At 36.1% G+C, this 16,391-nt stretch overlaps 2 protein-coding genes across 3 annotated transcripts in view; one reads left to right on the forward strand and one right to left on the reverse strand.

The window, feature by feature from the left end:
* Positions 1-16,391, reverse strand: part of LOC127635447 (cell adhesion molecule 2-like) — a 558,530-nt gene that overhangs the window by 183,058 nt on the left and 359,081 nt on the right. The gene's annotated exons all lie outside the window — the stretch shown is intronic.
* LOC127635449 (uncharacterized) lies at positions 6,275-10,332 on the forward strand. Its single transcript, XM_052115511.1, has 3 exons — positions 6,275-6,743; positions 6,901-7,227; positions 9,696-10,332. The coding sequence occupies exons 1-3, from the start codon at positions 6,491-6,493 to the stop codon at positions 9,845-9,847; spliced, it is 732 nt and encodes a 243-aa protein (XP_051971471.1). The 5' UTR covers positions 6,275-6,490; the 3' UTR covers positions 9,848-10,332.

Here is a 16,391-nt window from a genome sequence, read left to right on the forward strand (position 1 = left end):
CTTTAAACCAAAGGCTTGCACAGCTGTATGCAGAGAGACCGAACTCACCACTGTTTGCCGGTTTTGTTGACAAAATGATGTCATCGGTCTTAGGCTACTTTTGACCAATGACGTTTGAGGCCGGGTCCATGGGCGGGACTTCACATCCAGCTGTGGAACTGTGAAGGACTCTGGGAAACAGAGTTCTATGTCTCACCTTTGATCATAGAACAAAGGGCCATGCTGTCTCCGCTGCCATTTTGAGTGGGGCAAGGCCCTATACCAGACTGTGTAACAGCTTCTTCTCCCAAGCCATCATACTCCTCAATACTCAGAGACTGGACTGACACACACACACACACACACACACACACACACACGTGTCCTGAGTTGCACTTAAATTATTGTCACTTTATACCTGGCTGCTACCTCAATAACTGCTATGTGCATAGAACACTATCTCATAGTAAGTTATGTTTACATTTGGCATTTTTTGCACTGGTCGGCGCTGCACTGTTTCTAACTGTGCCTATTGTCCTGGTAATTTTTAGTAATTTATTGTACTGTCCCGTACTTTTTGCACACGTTTGCACGAGCACTTTATAAAGGTATTTTATTTAGTTGTGTAGTCTCATGTGCTTCTGTGTTTGTCCTATGTTGTTTTATGTAGCACCATGGTCCTGGAGGAACGTTGTCTCGTTTCACTGTGTACTGTACTAACTGTATATGATTGAATGACAATAAAAACCACTTGACTTGACTTGACTTGAAAATTGGTAATTTGACCTACACCAAAATTCACACATTTGAATACTATAAAAATACAGTGATATGTGGTTATAATCATGTTATAAATATGTTGTGTTTTTAAGCATGGATAGGAGCTAATAGCTGGTTGTGTTAATACTGTAGATTGATGGATTTTCTATCAGTTCAGTTTTTACTTCATTTCCACTGAGAAGAGAAGCTGGAGTGAGAGCAGAAGATACTGAACAGAGAGAGGAGCAGATCTCCTGATCATAAACAACCTAACGGAACAAGTCAGTGAAAGACTGTGTGTGTGAGTATGATTTACTATCACTTAATTTTTTACTTTATTTCCACTGAGAGGAAGAGCTGGAGAATGAATAGAAGATACTGTAGGGAGAGAGGTGCAGATCAGATCATCATAAACAACAGAGAGGAACAAGTGAGAGAAATATTGTGTGTATGTGACTGTTTTGTTGAGAGGAGGACGCTTGAAATATGTTATTATCATCAGATCATGATATAAATGCTCTTCCTCTTCTAATGATTTTCTGAAGAAATGTCTGGTAAAGAAACAGTCTGATTGACAGTGAAGAAGAGGGGACATAGAAATGGGTCAATGGCAGCACACAGATCAAAGGGTGAGAAATCACTGAATTATCCTAATTAATATCAAAGTCGGTATCATGTCACAAAGAAAGCATTAATTTGTTGCAAAATTGGAGCTTTGACAGCTTATAGTAACATGACTTAAAAGGGGATGAATTTAGAGAAGAAAACTAATAAACCCAGTAAACTCTGAGCAAGTTTACTCCAACAGCATGCGGAAGCACAACACACTCACTACTCACTGGTCAGTTGTTGCATGACCAGTCAACCATCCTGACACATCTCTAACAGTAACAACATCCAGAAATAGTATTATGTTTGTTTATAAAGACCTGATGTCTTCAGAGAAATGTATATGAACAAGCTGTTCAATTGTGTCTATAGTGCCAACCTACAAGAAAAATATAAAAATACTACACGTCTAGATTCCCCCAGTTACCTGCAGAACAAATGACCACATGAGGAAGGAAAAAATAAGATTGTTTTAATCAGCTGACAAAACATGTTGTATTGGCAGACAAGATATGCCATGCTGTTAACCTCAGTAGCTAAAAGCAGGACATCAAAAAGCAGAATCGCTCAGAGCAGTGCAGTCCACCTGACCATACACACACGCAACTAACAAGAGCATTTATTCCATTGACTCGACAAGACCAAATATGTCCATGAGCACTTATAATAATGATGGAATTGCTGACATTCATTTATATTCCAGTCTGGACTTTTTAAGCAATGATAATGTCAGGACAGAGAGGGGGGACTCAAAGATACAACAAACCTCTCAATATACAGGTACTGAGATTCGTTTCATTCTAATAATAAACACCCTCGTACATACATTTCAGCTGTATAATGGTTTAGAAACATTTATCTTCATGTTTTTCCAGGTAGTGAGTCTGTAAGGAAGAGAAGCTCCAGAGCAGCTACAGTGTGTTTGGGGCTGCTGTGTGTTCTTCTGCTGGTTGCAGTCTGTGTGTACAACTTTTTAGAAAGACCAACCACTTTAATATAAATAATGCAACAGACGAGATGGACCTGCTACAAATCAAGACTCTACAAAATGAAAAATACAACTTAACCAAGTGCAACAACCTGATTAAACAAAATGAACAGTTCAGTCAGGCGAAAACTGATATGTATAAACTTTTAAATGGTAATCTTGAATTGCAGTCTTACAGATTTAAAACATAAAAAAAAAATCTATATGAAAATATACGGAATATATTTTAGGTGCAATCTGTTATAAATATATTGTGTATTGTATAGTGTGTAGAGTGTTGATGGGTAAGGAGCTAACAGCTGAATGGGTTGTGTTTACAGATGGATGGTTTATATATCAATTCAGTTTTTACTACCTTTCATCTGAGCTGAAGAGCTGGAGTGAGAGCAGAAGATACTGTACAGAGAGAGTAGCAGATCTGATGATCATAAACAACAGAGAGGAACATGCGAGTACTGTATGTATATGTGTGTGTGGGGGCATGTTTATGTGGTTTACGAGGACAATTGTTTAGGTTACAAACTGGTAATTACAAGGGTATTATGCTATAATATAAATATATATAAATGTGGTTTATGAGGACATTTCTAGTGTCCCCATAATTTAAATAGCTTAAAAAACACATTAAACAATGTTTTATTGAAAATGTAAAAATGCAGATGTGAGGGTTAGGTTTAGGGGTTGTGTTAGGTTTAGGGGATAGAATCTATAGTTTGCACAGTATAAAAATCATTATGTCTATGTCTATAATGATAGGTAGACCAACATGTTTGTGTGTTTGTGTGTGTGTGTTTAAATATTCCAAAAATATTGAACTGTACACAAGATCCTGATTCATATAAATATATATATATATAGGAGTTTGTTAGAAAGGTTTGTGTTCAAAACTGGGTCTGGATTGGTCTGATTGACAGTGAGAAAGAGGGCACATGGAAATGGGTCGATGGCAGCACACTGACCTCTGGGTGAGAAATCACTGAGTTAAACTGATTATCCAATAAATAATTCTCACAGTCAGCATCATATCACACAGAAAGCAGCATGAAGATATAATGTTGATCTATTGTTTCAGGATCTGGTCAACTGGAGATCCCAATAGCTTAGAAGGTAATGAGGACTGTGGTATGTCTATGTCATCAGGATGGGCTGATTATCCATGCACCTGGGCTATTAAATGGATATGTGAGAAGAACATTATAACATAAATGTCTGTTGTGTGATTGCAAAGAGGATGTAGGTCAAAATAAGTTGAGCAATTGTGTCTACTATATATTCCCATAGAGATGGTTGTTTCTCTTAAACACATTAATTTTCCCATTTTCTATTGTATTAATAATTGTTCTTTAAGTCATAAATGTAGTACATCTTTATCATTCCCTCTAATAAATCTTAATCATTACAATATTGAGATTTTTATAAATATATAGGTATAACTTTTTATATTTTTAAATGTTTTACTATTTCAAATTAAATTTGGTCCTTGACAGTTTTTAAGTTTGTCTTCTTAAGTTCACAGGACGTGAAGGGTTATAATGAATACTGCTTAGTAGCACTAACAGCTGGTCTAATTATGACTTAGATCGAGGACATAGCAGAAATGTAGTGGGTGTTCTGTCATTATTTTCATGACTTGATATCTCTTTATGAGCTTGGGTGGCCGTTCACAAAGGGCACATTCTTGTATTCCATCAGCAAGTGAGAAAGTCAAAGTGCAAGCTCCAGAACTTTTGGTTAAGCTTATTTCAAACAGATGCAAAGAAGAAATCAATGTAAATGTACATATTTATGTATTTAGCATAAAAACATCTTGCACCGATATTAATTACGTCATTAACAACTAGTTGTTCATTTTGGTTTTGCACATGATATACGAATTTATGAAAATGAGGTTGTCGCTACCTGAATTGTTTGGAAGTTGATTTGGCTGTACAATACAGTCATCTCTCCCATATATTCCCAAATTGTGTGTGTACAGAACAGGATTAAACACTCAAAAGGGGAGTGACAACCACATTTAGCTCCAGTGTTTACATGACCAATAACTGATCAGTTCCCTGAAAACAACTCTCATGTTGGCAGGCTGACTACAGTGGCACACAAAAGTATGTGCACCCTTTGGAATTAGCTGGTTTTCTGCATGACTTTGTCAAAAAGTGTGATATCATCTTCATCGAAGTCACATGTATAAACAAACATAATGGTGCTTCTGCTAACAACGTACAAACAATTATAACATTGTATGTATTTATTGAACACATTCCATTAAAGTGATAGTTCACCCAAAACTGAAAATTCTCTCATTATTTACTCAACCCTCATGATATACCAGTTGTGTATGACTTTCGTTCTTCACCAGAACACATTTGAAGAAAAATATAAAATGTTCTCAGTCCAGCAGGTCTTTGAAATGCATGTGAATGTAGATTTCCCTTTTGAAGCTCCAAAAATCACAAACAGTCCACATAAACGCCATCCATACAACACCAGATAAATATTTAAGTACTTCTTTTTATTCAAAATCATGCTTCCTTTCTGCAGCGGTACACGCATGTTATGTAATCGCACCGGCATTTGAGAAGTGACACACGTGCTTTACAGCTGGAAGAGCAGCACTGTTTACAAGTGAGGAGGAATGCCGTACAGAAGTTTTGTTGTTTTTTGTTTAGATCTGTATTTATCTGTTTCTTTACTCACAATGGTGCATTTGTGTGTTTATCTTGGATGTTTTAACAGAGGAGAATGTGAGATTACTTCTGTATTATGGCAATGGAATACGTCACACGAGAGACCACTTGAACGGAAGCGATGGTTTCTAGTTAAAAAGTACTTAAATATTGATGATTTTTCACACCAAAAGTGATTATATCGCTTTAGAGTCGTATCAGTGACATTAATGCCGACTGTCTATGATTTTTGGAGCTTCAAAACAGAAATCTCCATTCACTTTATAAGGATCTGCTGAGCTGAGATATTTTTTTGGGGTTTCCATGTTATATGGGGACTTTCCATAGACATAATGGTTTTTATACTCTACAAACTATATATTCTATCCCCTAACCCTACCCCTAAACCTAACACTCACAGAAAAAGTTCTGCATTTTTACATGTTCAAAAAACATAATTTAGTATGATTTATAAGCTGTTTTCCTCATGGGGACCGACAAAATGTCCCCACAACGTCAGAAAAGTAGGATTTTACTATCCTTATAGGTAGTACAACTGGTCCTCACAAAGTGATAAATACACACTCACACACACACACACACACACACACACACACACACACACACACACACATTTTTGGTAACATACAGTTGATGCCTTTATGCCTTTAAGTTACTTTTTTGACAATTTGTGCTTGTATTATGAGTGTGCGACACTGATCTACAATATCAGTGATGAGCGATAACTTGTTATGACTGGCCCAACAAAAGGTCCGACCTTGGCACACAATTCTTCAAATATAGCCCTTGACATTCGGAAGTGTTTAACACACAGCTGGTCTTCAAAGTAGGTCCTCACAATAAGTTTTGGGTGTGTTTTACGGCATGTGCATTTCAGCCATCATAATATCAGATAATACCCTATTCTGAGGCATCAACAAGCAGCATTTATATAACAAGGTACAATTGCTGCAATCTTGCAAATACAACACTGAAAATAAAATACACCATCATGACAAGGTGGGCTACCTCAAGAATGGAAATGCGCAATAATTAATATTTTGAATAATCTTTCAGTTGTTTATCAGTTGTCTTGTTTTTCTGTTAGCATTATTACTGCAGCCTTGATTTTGTTAATTCTTTGTCAGACAGAATACTAAGTATGAAGGCACTCCAAAAGAAAAGATGCCTCCAAAGAAATGGTCATAAACAGGTTATTATTATGTAAAGTTGTTTTTATGAAAATATAAGACACAATTATGACCATAGTCCAGGGCCCTACATGTCTAGTGGCAGCCACTAAAGTCACATATGACCCACTCACTGGGCTTGGGTTAGGCGGGCCCCTTGAATTTTGGTGACAGCCCTGCATGCAGAAGGCTCTCATGACTTCTCCTATTGGCCACATTCAAGTTTTAAATGTGAAAGTGCTATCATATAAAGGGTAAAAAAAAGTCACTGTCTTCTCACAGGAAATGACACTGAGTGGCACATGACTATCAGACCAGCCACACCATATATCAGCTACTTTATACAAATAAAACTGACAGACAAAAGCGTTCAGATACATACAATGGAAATATCTCAGAGTGTTTATGGCAATATGATCATTGATGGAGCAGGGGAGATGAACAAGGACGATGGAGATGAGCTGAATATCTATATCAATGCAGACACTGTAAGCAGTCATGATGTCAGGACAGACACAGAGGACTCAAAAAGACACCAAAAATCTCAACACAAAGGTACTGAGACTCATTTCATTATAATAACACTGAAGTACTTAGATTAAATAATAAAATAACACACGTAGGCACGCATGCAAGTGCGGGCACACAGACACACACACACACACACACACTAAAATGAAATAATATTAAATGTAATGTCTGTGATCTTCAGGAAGTGAGTATGTGAGGAACAGAAGCTTCAGAGCAGCTACAGTGTGTTTGGGGCTACTGTGTGTTCTTCTGCTTGCTGCAGTCATAGTGCTGTGTGTACAACTCAATACAAACATTCACCAGTGTCACAACAAGAGCACCGAAGAGAGACACCGACTACTAACCAATAATACCATTCTAAAGGAAGAAAGAGACCAGCTACTCAACAATAAAATAAACTTGACAAAAGAGATGGATGAATTAATAAAAGAGAAAAACAACTATATGAACCAAAGTGAAAAGTTGAATCAGGAGAAGAGTGAACTGCGGAACAGTCTTCGTAAAATGGGTAACATTGAGCTACAAAATTTGAATACTATAAAAATGCAGTGCACTGATTCTTGACTTAAGGACCAATACATGTTTTAAATATTTGTTTTATTTTTTGAATTCTAAATTAATTTGAAATGGACATATTTGTAGACAAAGGTCTCAGCTAATGAACCATGTAAGGGAACAGGTTTTTTATAACACAACATTCTTAATTGCACCAATTAATTAGTCAATAAAAAAGCACACTCGATTGTACATCATAAAAAACACAAAATGCACAAGACTTTTAAATACAGCTAAAAGCTAATACATTTCATACATACATATATATATATATACATACACACACACACACACAACAGTTAGTTCCGGTCCTCGAATCTGATTGGACGAGAGACGTTCCATGAGCACTGATGGGCTGACACCATCAGCACTCGGACGCTTCACTGTGTGTATAACTCTGCTTGTGTTCATGCCATTCTAAACTAAACTGTAAGATCAGTGCAAATCTGTTAAGAGCTACTGTTTGTCTTTTATTTACATATATATTTTTTTACATTACATATGTTACCCTGCAGATGATGGCAAAAGATAATTTTTGTGTGTAATATGAGCCAGTTAGGTGACGTGAAGTGAATCCGAGTCAGCCGTTTACATACAATAGCGCTCTGTGATCGCTTACTACACTTACTACACTACACTACTAAAGCTAGAAAATAGCTTTAAACAGCTTTAAACTAACAACTTTAGCATTACGGCTCATCACAGCTGAGAGACATAACAGACTGATTAATTACACAATGTGTGCTGTTGGATGGCGGAGGATGGCGGAGGACATTGCGGTTTCTATAGTGATTGACTCTTGCGCACCGGCTACTGCAAAATAGGGAGAAATACCCCCGCTTGGAGTCTATTTTTCCACTGAGAAAGCTGATCTTCAGAAAGCTTGGGTGTGGCAAAAGGTGGCACAATCCGTCTCTCTCTCTCTCTCTCTCTCTCTCTCTCTCTCTCACTCACACACACACACACACACACACACACACACACACACATACACACACACACACACACACACACACACACACACACACACACACACACACACACACACACACACTCACACACAAACACACACACACATACACACACAAGCTTCCTTGTTTATCCAATAACTTGTTCAAAACAGCACAAGCCATGATACTATTTCTGAATTGACATTTGATGGTTTGAACCAGCAATGGCAGATTCTGATCCGTCGCGTAAGAAAGTAGTTGCACAAATGTGTTTTTTATGTAATCTGTACAGTACTCAATTTTTCCTAATTATTAAAAATGTATTTGTTCATTGAACTGTTGTATATAAGCAATATCACTCTCGCAATCACGCTATATGGCCCTAAATCAGCACTGCTGTGATTACCTATGGCACTCATGTTATATGACTTATATATATATATATATATATATATATATATATATATATATACAAATATATACAAATTCTGCCATTTCCAACTCTTCATTCATTCATTCCTAGAAGAGATAGATTTTTAAATAATAAATCCAAAATGCCTCCCTTTTCTTCAAAAATGGTCCATGTTACCAACTTTTACAGAGAGTTTTATCTGTTCAATGCCTAGTAACAAAAAGGACGACATAGTGTGTTTAAATTTATTAAAGTGCCTAGCTACAGGGTTGGTCAAATCCTGTGTTCTGATAGCATTTCTATATTTTTTAATACGGTCTTTGAGAGGGGAAGAAATTTCCTCCATATCGACATTATCAAATTGGCATTGGCAGTTTTTATGATTTAATATGTTTAATATATTTTTTTTTTATTTATTTTTGTACTGGACTTTGAAATGCATTATATTTTAGCTGTATTTAAAAGTCTTGTGCATAACTTTACTTGGCAAATTGTTTTTTTTTTAATCAAGTCTGATTTTCTTATTGACTTCTATAACGAATTACCTATTTGGTGCAGCAGATTAGTTCCCTAGCAGACAATGACATTTTCAGATTTTTTCAGGATTATAAAAAAATATGACTTATTATGAATGTTATGTTATATGTATGAGTTGATGCAAAGTGAGGACACAAATTTGATGTGCAGTTTTTAATGGAAAATATAAAGTTAATTTATGAATTGTTTGATAGCTTAGAGATCCCAATTCATATTTACATATATTTATGAATTTGTTGCATTTTTAAACACAATTTTGACAGTTTAACATTGTGACTTCTTGACAGGATGAGTTACATGTGCTTCCAAGTGTAGAGTGTACACTTGTATAAGTAATGAACGCCCTGAGTATATACATTTCCTTTTCTTTTTTCTTTATATATAAAGAGGACTTCTATATAAGACATTGTATTTTCCTTATCTCAAGAATCAGTGAGTTATATGTGGTTATAATCATGTTATAAATATGTTGTGTTATTCAGCATGGATAAGAGCTAATAGCTGGTTGTGTTAATACTGTAGATGGATGGATTTTCTATCAATTCAGTTTTTACTTCATTTCCACTGAGAAGAGAAGCTGGAGTGAGAGCAGAAGATACTGTACAGAGAGAGGAGCAGATCTCCTGATCATAAACAACCTAACGGAACAAGTCAGTGAAAGACTGTGTGTGTGAGTATGTGTGTGTGAGTATGTGTGTGTGTGTGTGTGTGTGTGTGTGTTTGTGTGTGTTAAATTAAACTGCCTGTGTATCTTCACCAAAAATATGTAGGATTTGATATGTAAATAATTAGTTTAAGAATCTTGGCCGTGGTTGATAGGGAGGGTAGGGTCACATGGGATAACCTCCTTGTGGTCGCGATTAGTGGATTTTTACTCTCAATGGGGCGTGTAGTAATTTGTGCATGGATCGCAGAGAGTAGCATGAGCCTCCACATGCTGGGAGTCTCCGCAGTGTCATACACAACGAGCCACGTGATAAGATGTGCAGACTTACAGTCTCAGAAGCAGAGGTAACTAAGACTTGTCCTCCACCACCCAGACTGAGGTGAGTAACTAAGTAGTGTGAATTGGGCATTCCAAATTAGGGATAAAAAAGGGGATTTAAAAAAAAAGAATCTTGTTGGTGTTCTACCACCAAAATAATTTAGGGAAATATATGTAAGCTAAATGACAAATGAGTATATTGGAAATCTGATTAAAATTCTCCACCATTACTTTTGTAATCAACAGGCTCATTGTATCCACTTATAATTTATATGCAAGGAAATTAGATCATGAATGGAGCTAAGTTCAGGGAATATTGAAATTATTAATGTTTACATCTGATCAACCTGTGGCCAGTGCAGAGTAGATGTGACATATCTGTTAACACTTTAGAGCAATACTATTCCCATGGCCATTGAAAATAATATCACAAATATATTAAAATATTGTTTGAGCAGGTAGCTTGATATTAAATTCAAGTGAAAAATGTATCAAAAAATACCACTGTCAACTTCTCTTTGAATACAAACAAACTTTATTTTACTTATTTTACTTTAAACTATTCTGCAACATAAAACTGAACTAACACACATCACACAAACTTGAACATCTTAATAAATTAGTTTTGACAGAGAATGAGTAATATGTAACAGGGAAATGAATGTTATGGAGTCTATGGACCTTGCCTTAAAACCACCAATGCCTGCATTTAGTACGCCGTGATTTGAGATCGGGATATTCAAGTTATATATTAATAAAGCACCAGATTTCAGCAAAAGTCTTGAAGTGTGTATTTGTGTTGAGCTGCTTGGCATGTACATTTATTTAATTTCTTTTGGCTTGGTTCTTTGTTGGGTTGGATGGTCTTGAAGTTCCGATGCAGTTGGAGGGTTGAAAATGATGATAACTCTCGGAACTCTGAGTTCTGAAGTGAGAAAGAGGTTACATTTTTTTGAGACGAGCTGGTACACAGACAAGAGGACGGAAGGAAGAACGGAAGAGAGCTCGCACGCACGCACGCACGCACGCACGCACGCACACACACAGTCCAAACCCGAAAAGGCTCTAAGCCAATCAGAAGTGGCATGTGGTCCATTATCTCTACCTTATTAAAAGGTGATTTATGAGTTATTTGTGTCTGTTAAGATTCAGTTTCCAGATCTATAAAGGGAAATGATTTAGTCATGAACTTTATATCTTAAATACAACACATTATCACAATATTAATTCACCCATTGTTATTGTTATCTTCATGGAAAGACAAGCGTTTGCATTTCAAACACAATATTTCTGCTCTGAATAATAGTTGACTAACTATTTCAACAAGGATAATACAAGATTAAACATAATAATAATCAGTTATAGAAGCGATTGCAAGTCATCACACATATGTTAAAGGTTACATAATCATTTGTGTAAGATGATGATAAAACTGTAAAATTGTCTTTTGATGAGACAAGGAAAACATATTAATTTGTGTCCAACTTAAAAGAGAATACAAAAGGATAATTCCAAATATATTATTCTTAATATAATTATCTTATCTTAATTGTTCTATCAAGCTCCTCAGGTCCTACACTTACACTACAGTATTATTGTTTTATCTTCTCAGGGTTTTTTAAAAAAAATGTCTGGGAAGGATGGATTCTGGATTGGTCTGACTGACAGTGAGAAAGAGGGCACATGGAAATGGGTCGAGAAATCACTGAATAAAACTGATTATCCAATAAATAATTCTCGCAGTCAGTATCATATCACACATAAATTAGCACTGATGATATTATGCTGATCTGTTGTTGCAGGTTCTGGGATTATAGAGAGCCAAATGGCCATACTGAAGATAATTGTATTATAACTCAATCATCAGTGTGGTATGATTATCCATGTGAAAAAAGCTTTAAATGGATTTGTGAGAACAGCATTTTAATATGAGTAATTATGTCAAATAAATTTTTAGTTTTATTTGTGAACCACATATATTTTGATTAATTAAAGACATGTAGTGTCACATGGTAATCAAGCTAAAGGGATAAAGGTACTCAAAGGAACTACACACCTGGCATTACTATGCATTTTCTGTGATCAGATCACGATCACATCAGATAACAGGTGTAAATACACCTGAGACAAATTGTGATCGGACTGAGTTCAGGTCACTGAAATCACATTTGGAGATTGTCAGGAACAGATTCTGACCACATTCAAAGAAGGTGCAAATGCAAATGAATTTTTCGTTATCAGGATACAACTATGTAAGTAATGAATTATGTGATGAGATTAAGCTAAAGTCAATCGTTGTTAAAGTGCTGTGTTGTGTGTTCTTGCCTTTTTCATGTTTATTCAGCCATTGCAATGAGAACACAACAGACACTGATTTTTTCATCTTGTTATATGAACACTGAACAAAATCCCATGTATAAATCCATTGGAATACACTTGGAATATCTTGTCTATCTCATCATATCCCCACTCGCTCACATCTATTTCCTGTTTCCTGTTTTCTGTGTGACACATGATACCAGGCTTCACTATATACACAAGATGAATATAATTAATTTTGCTTCAGCGACCCAGAATTTTGCTTCGGCAAGCCAGTAAAAAAAATGTAAATGAGGGAAAACCCTGCCTATAAACGTTATAGAACACATTTGAACTATCATCAGTGTTTTTAAAATTTGGTAAAAGACAGAGCTTTTTCAGTTACCACTGCCTCAGATGTAAGTAGCGTTTTGCATTTTGACAAGGTCACTTTGATCAGATCTCTATACAATCACACTGGAGATGCATATGAGTGCAAGTGTAAATGCAATCCATTTAGTTTATCCAGATACTATCCGGATATGAAACGCATGTTAATGCCAGGTGTAAAGTGGGTCAAAGGGATCTTTTTCTTAGAGTGTAAAACTTCAGTTATTTTGACATTTTCAATATCCAAACAGTAATCTGGTGATCTATAATAAATTACACTTAACGTTAAACACACTTCATTGTTTTAAGTCATTACTATGTATTGTGTTTGCATCTGATATTACCCATGAACTTGAATACAACAGAAAGTATAGAGGATGTTGTGGTCATTGTTATGCAGGCTGTACATAGATGGATGATCATGAGGCAAAATAACTATGGCCCTATGAAAGTTGATTTGATATTTATGACAAAAGGAAAATAAGGTACTGATGCAGGGAACACATATACGGACTGAATGTATACCTTTAATGCACTGTTATTCACTTTGGATAAAATTGTCTGAGAAAGAGAGAGAGAGAGAGAAATATATATTGTACAGCGGAGGAGGGCGGGGCTGGACTGAAACAACGCATGCCCGGTCCCCAATCAGCCTGATGGGGGTGCGCGAGGGATAAAGGTGGCCAGTGACGACAGTTCAAGAGAGAGAGAGAGATAATGACATGTCAATGACAATGAATGCCCTGTGTGTTTATGTTTGTGTGTTTTTCGTTCAGTTTATCATTAAAATATTATTTATATTGCCATTGCCAAGCTGGTTCTCGCCTCCTCCTTTCTATTGAACTGCTTTACACACACACACACACACACACACACACACACACACACACACACACACACACACACACACACACACACACACACACATGTTGTGTTTCCATGTTTTATGGGGACTTTCCATAGACATAATGATTTTTATACTGTACAAACTTTATATTCTATCCCCTAAACCTAACCCTACCCCTAAACCTAACCCTCACAGAAAACTTTCTGCATTTTTACATTTTCAAAAAACATAATTTAGTATGATTTATAAGCTGTTTTCCTCATGGGGACCGACAAAATGTCCCCACAAGGTCAAAAATGTCGGGTTTTACTATCCTTATGGGGACATTTGGTACCCACAAAGTGATAAATACACGCTCACACACACACACACACACACACACACACACACACACACACACACACACACACACACATATATATGGAGAATCTAAATGCAAAGAAGCTAATTGAACCTACACAGAAAAAAATATACAAACACACAATAACTACTTTAGGATAGGTAATGACATCACATCCTTTAAAAAAAAAGAAGAAAAAAAATACTTTAAGTTCAAGATGGCACTGTTATAGCATGATATTTTTAAATCATATAGGAATAAATTAGAAAGTAAAAAAAAAATATAAAAACAAGGTAAATATGGGAGTATGCTGGCTGCAGTCATAGTGCTGTGTGTCCAACTTAATACAAACATTCATGAGTGTCACATCAAGAGCAAAAACTTTAGAAATGACAGGGATCAGTTACTAGACAAGTACAATAATATTATAAAAAAAGTGAACAGTTAAATCAGGAGAAGAACTGTGGAAGCTTCTGTGGAACAGTGGAAGTGAAATGAGTAATCTTGAACCCCACTAAACCGACACAAATATGATTATTAAAACTACTGCGTAAAATGGGTAACCTTGAACTACACTAAAACTCACAATTTTAATACTATAAAAATACAGTGAAATGTTTGTATAATCATGTTATAAATAGCATGGATGGGAGTGGTAACACTGTTTATGAAGCCCATATTAATAAGGCAGATGCTAGTTGCACCCTGGTGAAAATATGTCAGATGCTATTTCCACCCATATTTAAATACTAACATACAGTATATGGGCATCACTATAGTATGTTTATTGTGTTCAATTAGAGCCCCACAGACACACTACATTAACCTCTACCCTTAAACCTAACCTTAGCCTTACCTTAGAAAAAATACCATGCTATTTTATTGAAAATTTACAGTAACCACAAAATTAGCCATGGTTACTATATTACCATAATATTCCTGTACTAACACCATGGCTAATTGCATGAAAACTGTGGTTTCTGCCAAAAAAAAAACATGGTTACTACAATATTAATAATACAGTGATGCAATCTACATACAAGCAAAACCGAGCCACAGGAAAGAGTGAAATCGATAGACCCTGTCTCCGGATCAAACACTTCTCTGCACTCCACGACAATCATCGTGACCAAATCACTGCAATGAAATCAACATTTAAATTCATTTTCAACTGAGAAAAAAACAACCAGACAGCACAACACAGACATTCGTTACGTTCTTGCGTTCAAAACATTTGATGGAGTGCAAATTTGAACTAAGGGATCTCAAGATGTGTTCTAAGTATTAAACTATATTTAACTTGACACAGTGACCTAAATATTTTATGTTTATGACGCAACGCACCCGAGATGCTACACAAGCATGTCTGACACTTGTTGAAATTGATGGATCCTTAAAGGGTAACTAAACACCTGCTCAGAGTCTGACTCCACCCACTAGAAATATTTGAAAATGCAGGAAAAGTGGGCAGACACCGGCGGGGATAGAGGGAACGAACCGAGTGCGGGGCTGAGCGGGGGGCACCTGAGACTCCTAGTGACAGATTAATTGACAGCTGCTGTCAGACTCTATGTTATTATTATTCCTCACACGGTCGCAAGACGACATGTACATGAATCTGGCGTGGTGAGCTGGAACCTGCTTACGTCAGTACGTCATGAAGTACCGCAACAGCCAATAGGAAAATTCAACTGCAGTAGCCACCGTTCAACCTGAAGAGGGCAGCACTCAGACGTTTTTACACCATATATTGTAGAATTAAAACACTTTATACACAAATGTCAAAAAAATTACTTGAATCAATGACCAGTACTAATAAAGCCCCATTCTTACAGATCATTAACTAAAAAAAGTTGGTTTAGGGTTTAGTTACCCTTTAAACAAGCCCTCATAATAAATCTCGAACTGATTGACAAATTCACTTGTGAAATGAATATTTGTGAACTGTATGCCAATGATTGACTTATGATCAATAATATGGTAGTAAACAATACATTGTTTTGTGTGTATCAAAGAAAAGACAAATATAATTTGAATTTCTTTTCATCACTGAGGTATCTGTAAATTGACATGACTGTGTCAGCTGGCTATCAAATAGAAAATACACAAACTTATTTACTGCCCTCAAGTTGTCCCTCATTGTGTTTTTATTCCCCTGTAGAATCTTAATACATCCTAACGATGCTCTTTTACATACAAAAACAGTTCATATTGAGCTGTTAAGTTCCAAAGCAAAAAACAAATAAAAGCAGTCCATTTAACACAATGCTGTTGTATGGCCTAAGAAAGCTTGGAATGTAATGCACGAGTCATGCGGACTACTGTTGTGATGTCTTTATACTGACCCTTTAATAATGC

Source organism: Xyrauchen texanus, chromosome 43 (assembly GCF_025860055.1).
Source record: "Xyrauchen texanus isolate HMW12.3.18 chromosome 43, RBS_HiC_50CHRs, whole genome shotgun sequence".
NCBI classification, from domain to species: Eukaryota; Metazoa; Chordata; class Actinopteri; order Cypriniformes; family Catostomidae; genus Xyrauchen; species Xyrauchen texanus.

Bases quoted from the DNA above. Each gene is read 5' to 3' on its own strand.
- LOC127635449 (XM_052115511.1), top strand. From the start codon at position 6,491: ATGACTATCAGACCAGCCACACCATATATCAGCTACTTTATACAAATA. The intron at 6,744-6,900 runs GTACTGAGACTC...TGTGATCTTCAG, and splicing joins CCAAAAATCTCAACACAAAG to GAAGTGAGTATGTGAGGAAC. The intron at 7,228-9,695 runs GTAACATTGAGC...TTAATACTGTAG, and splicing joins GAACAGTCTTCGTAAAATGG to ATGGATGGATTTTCTATCAA.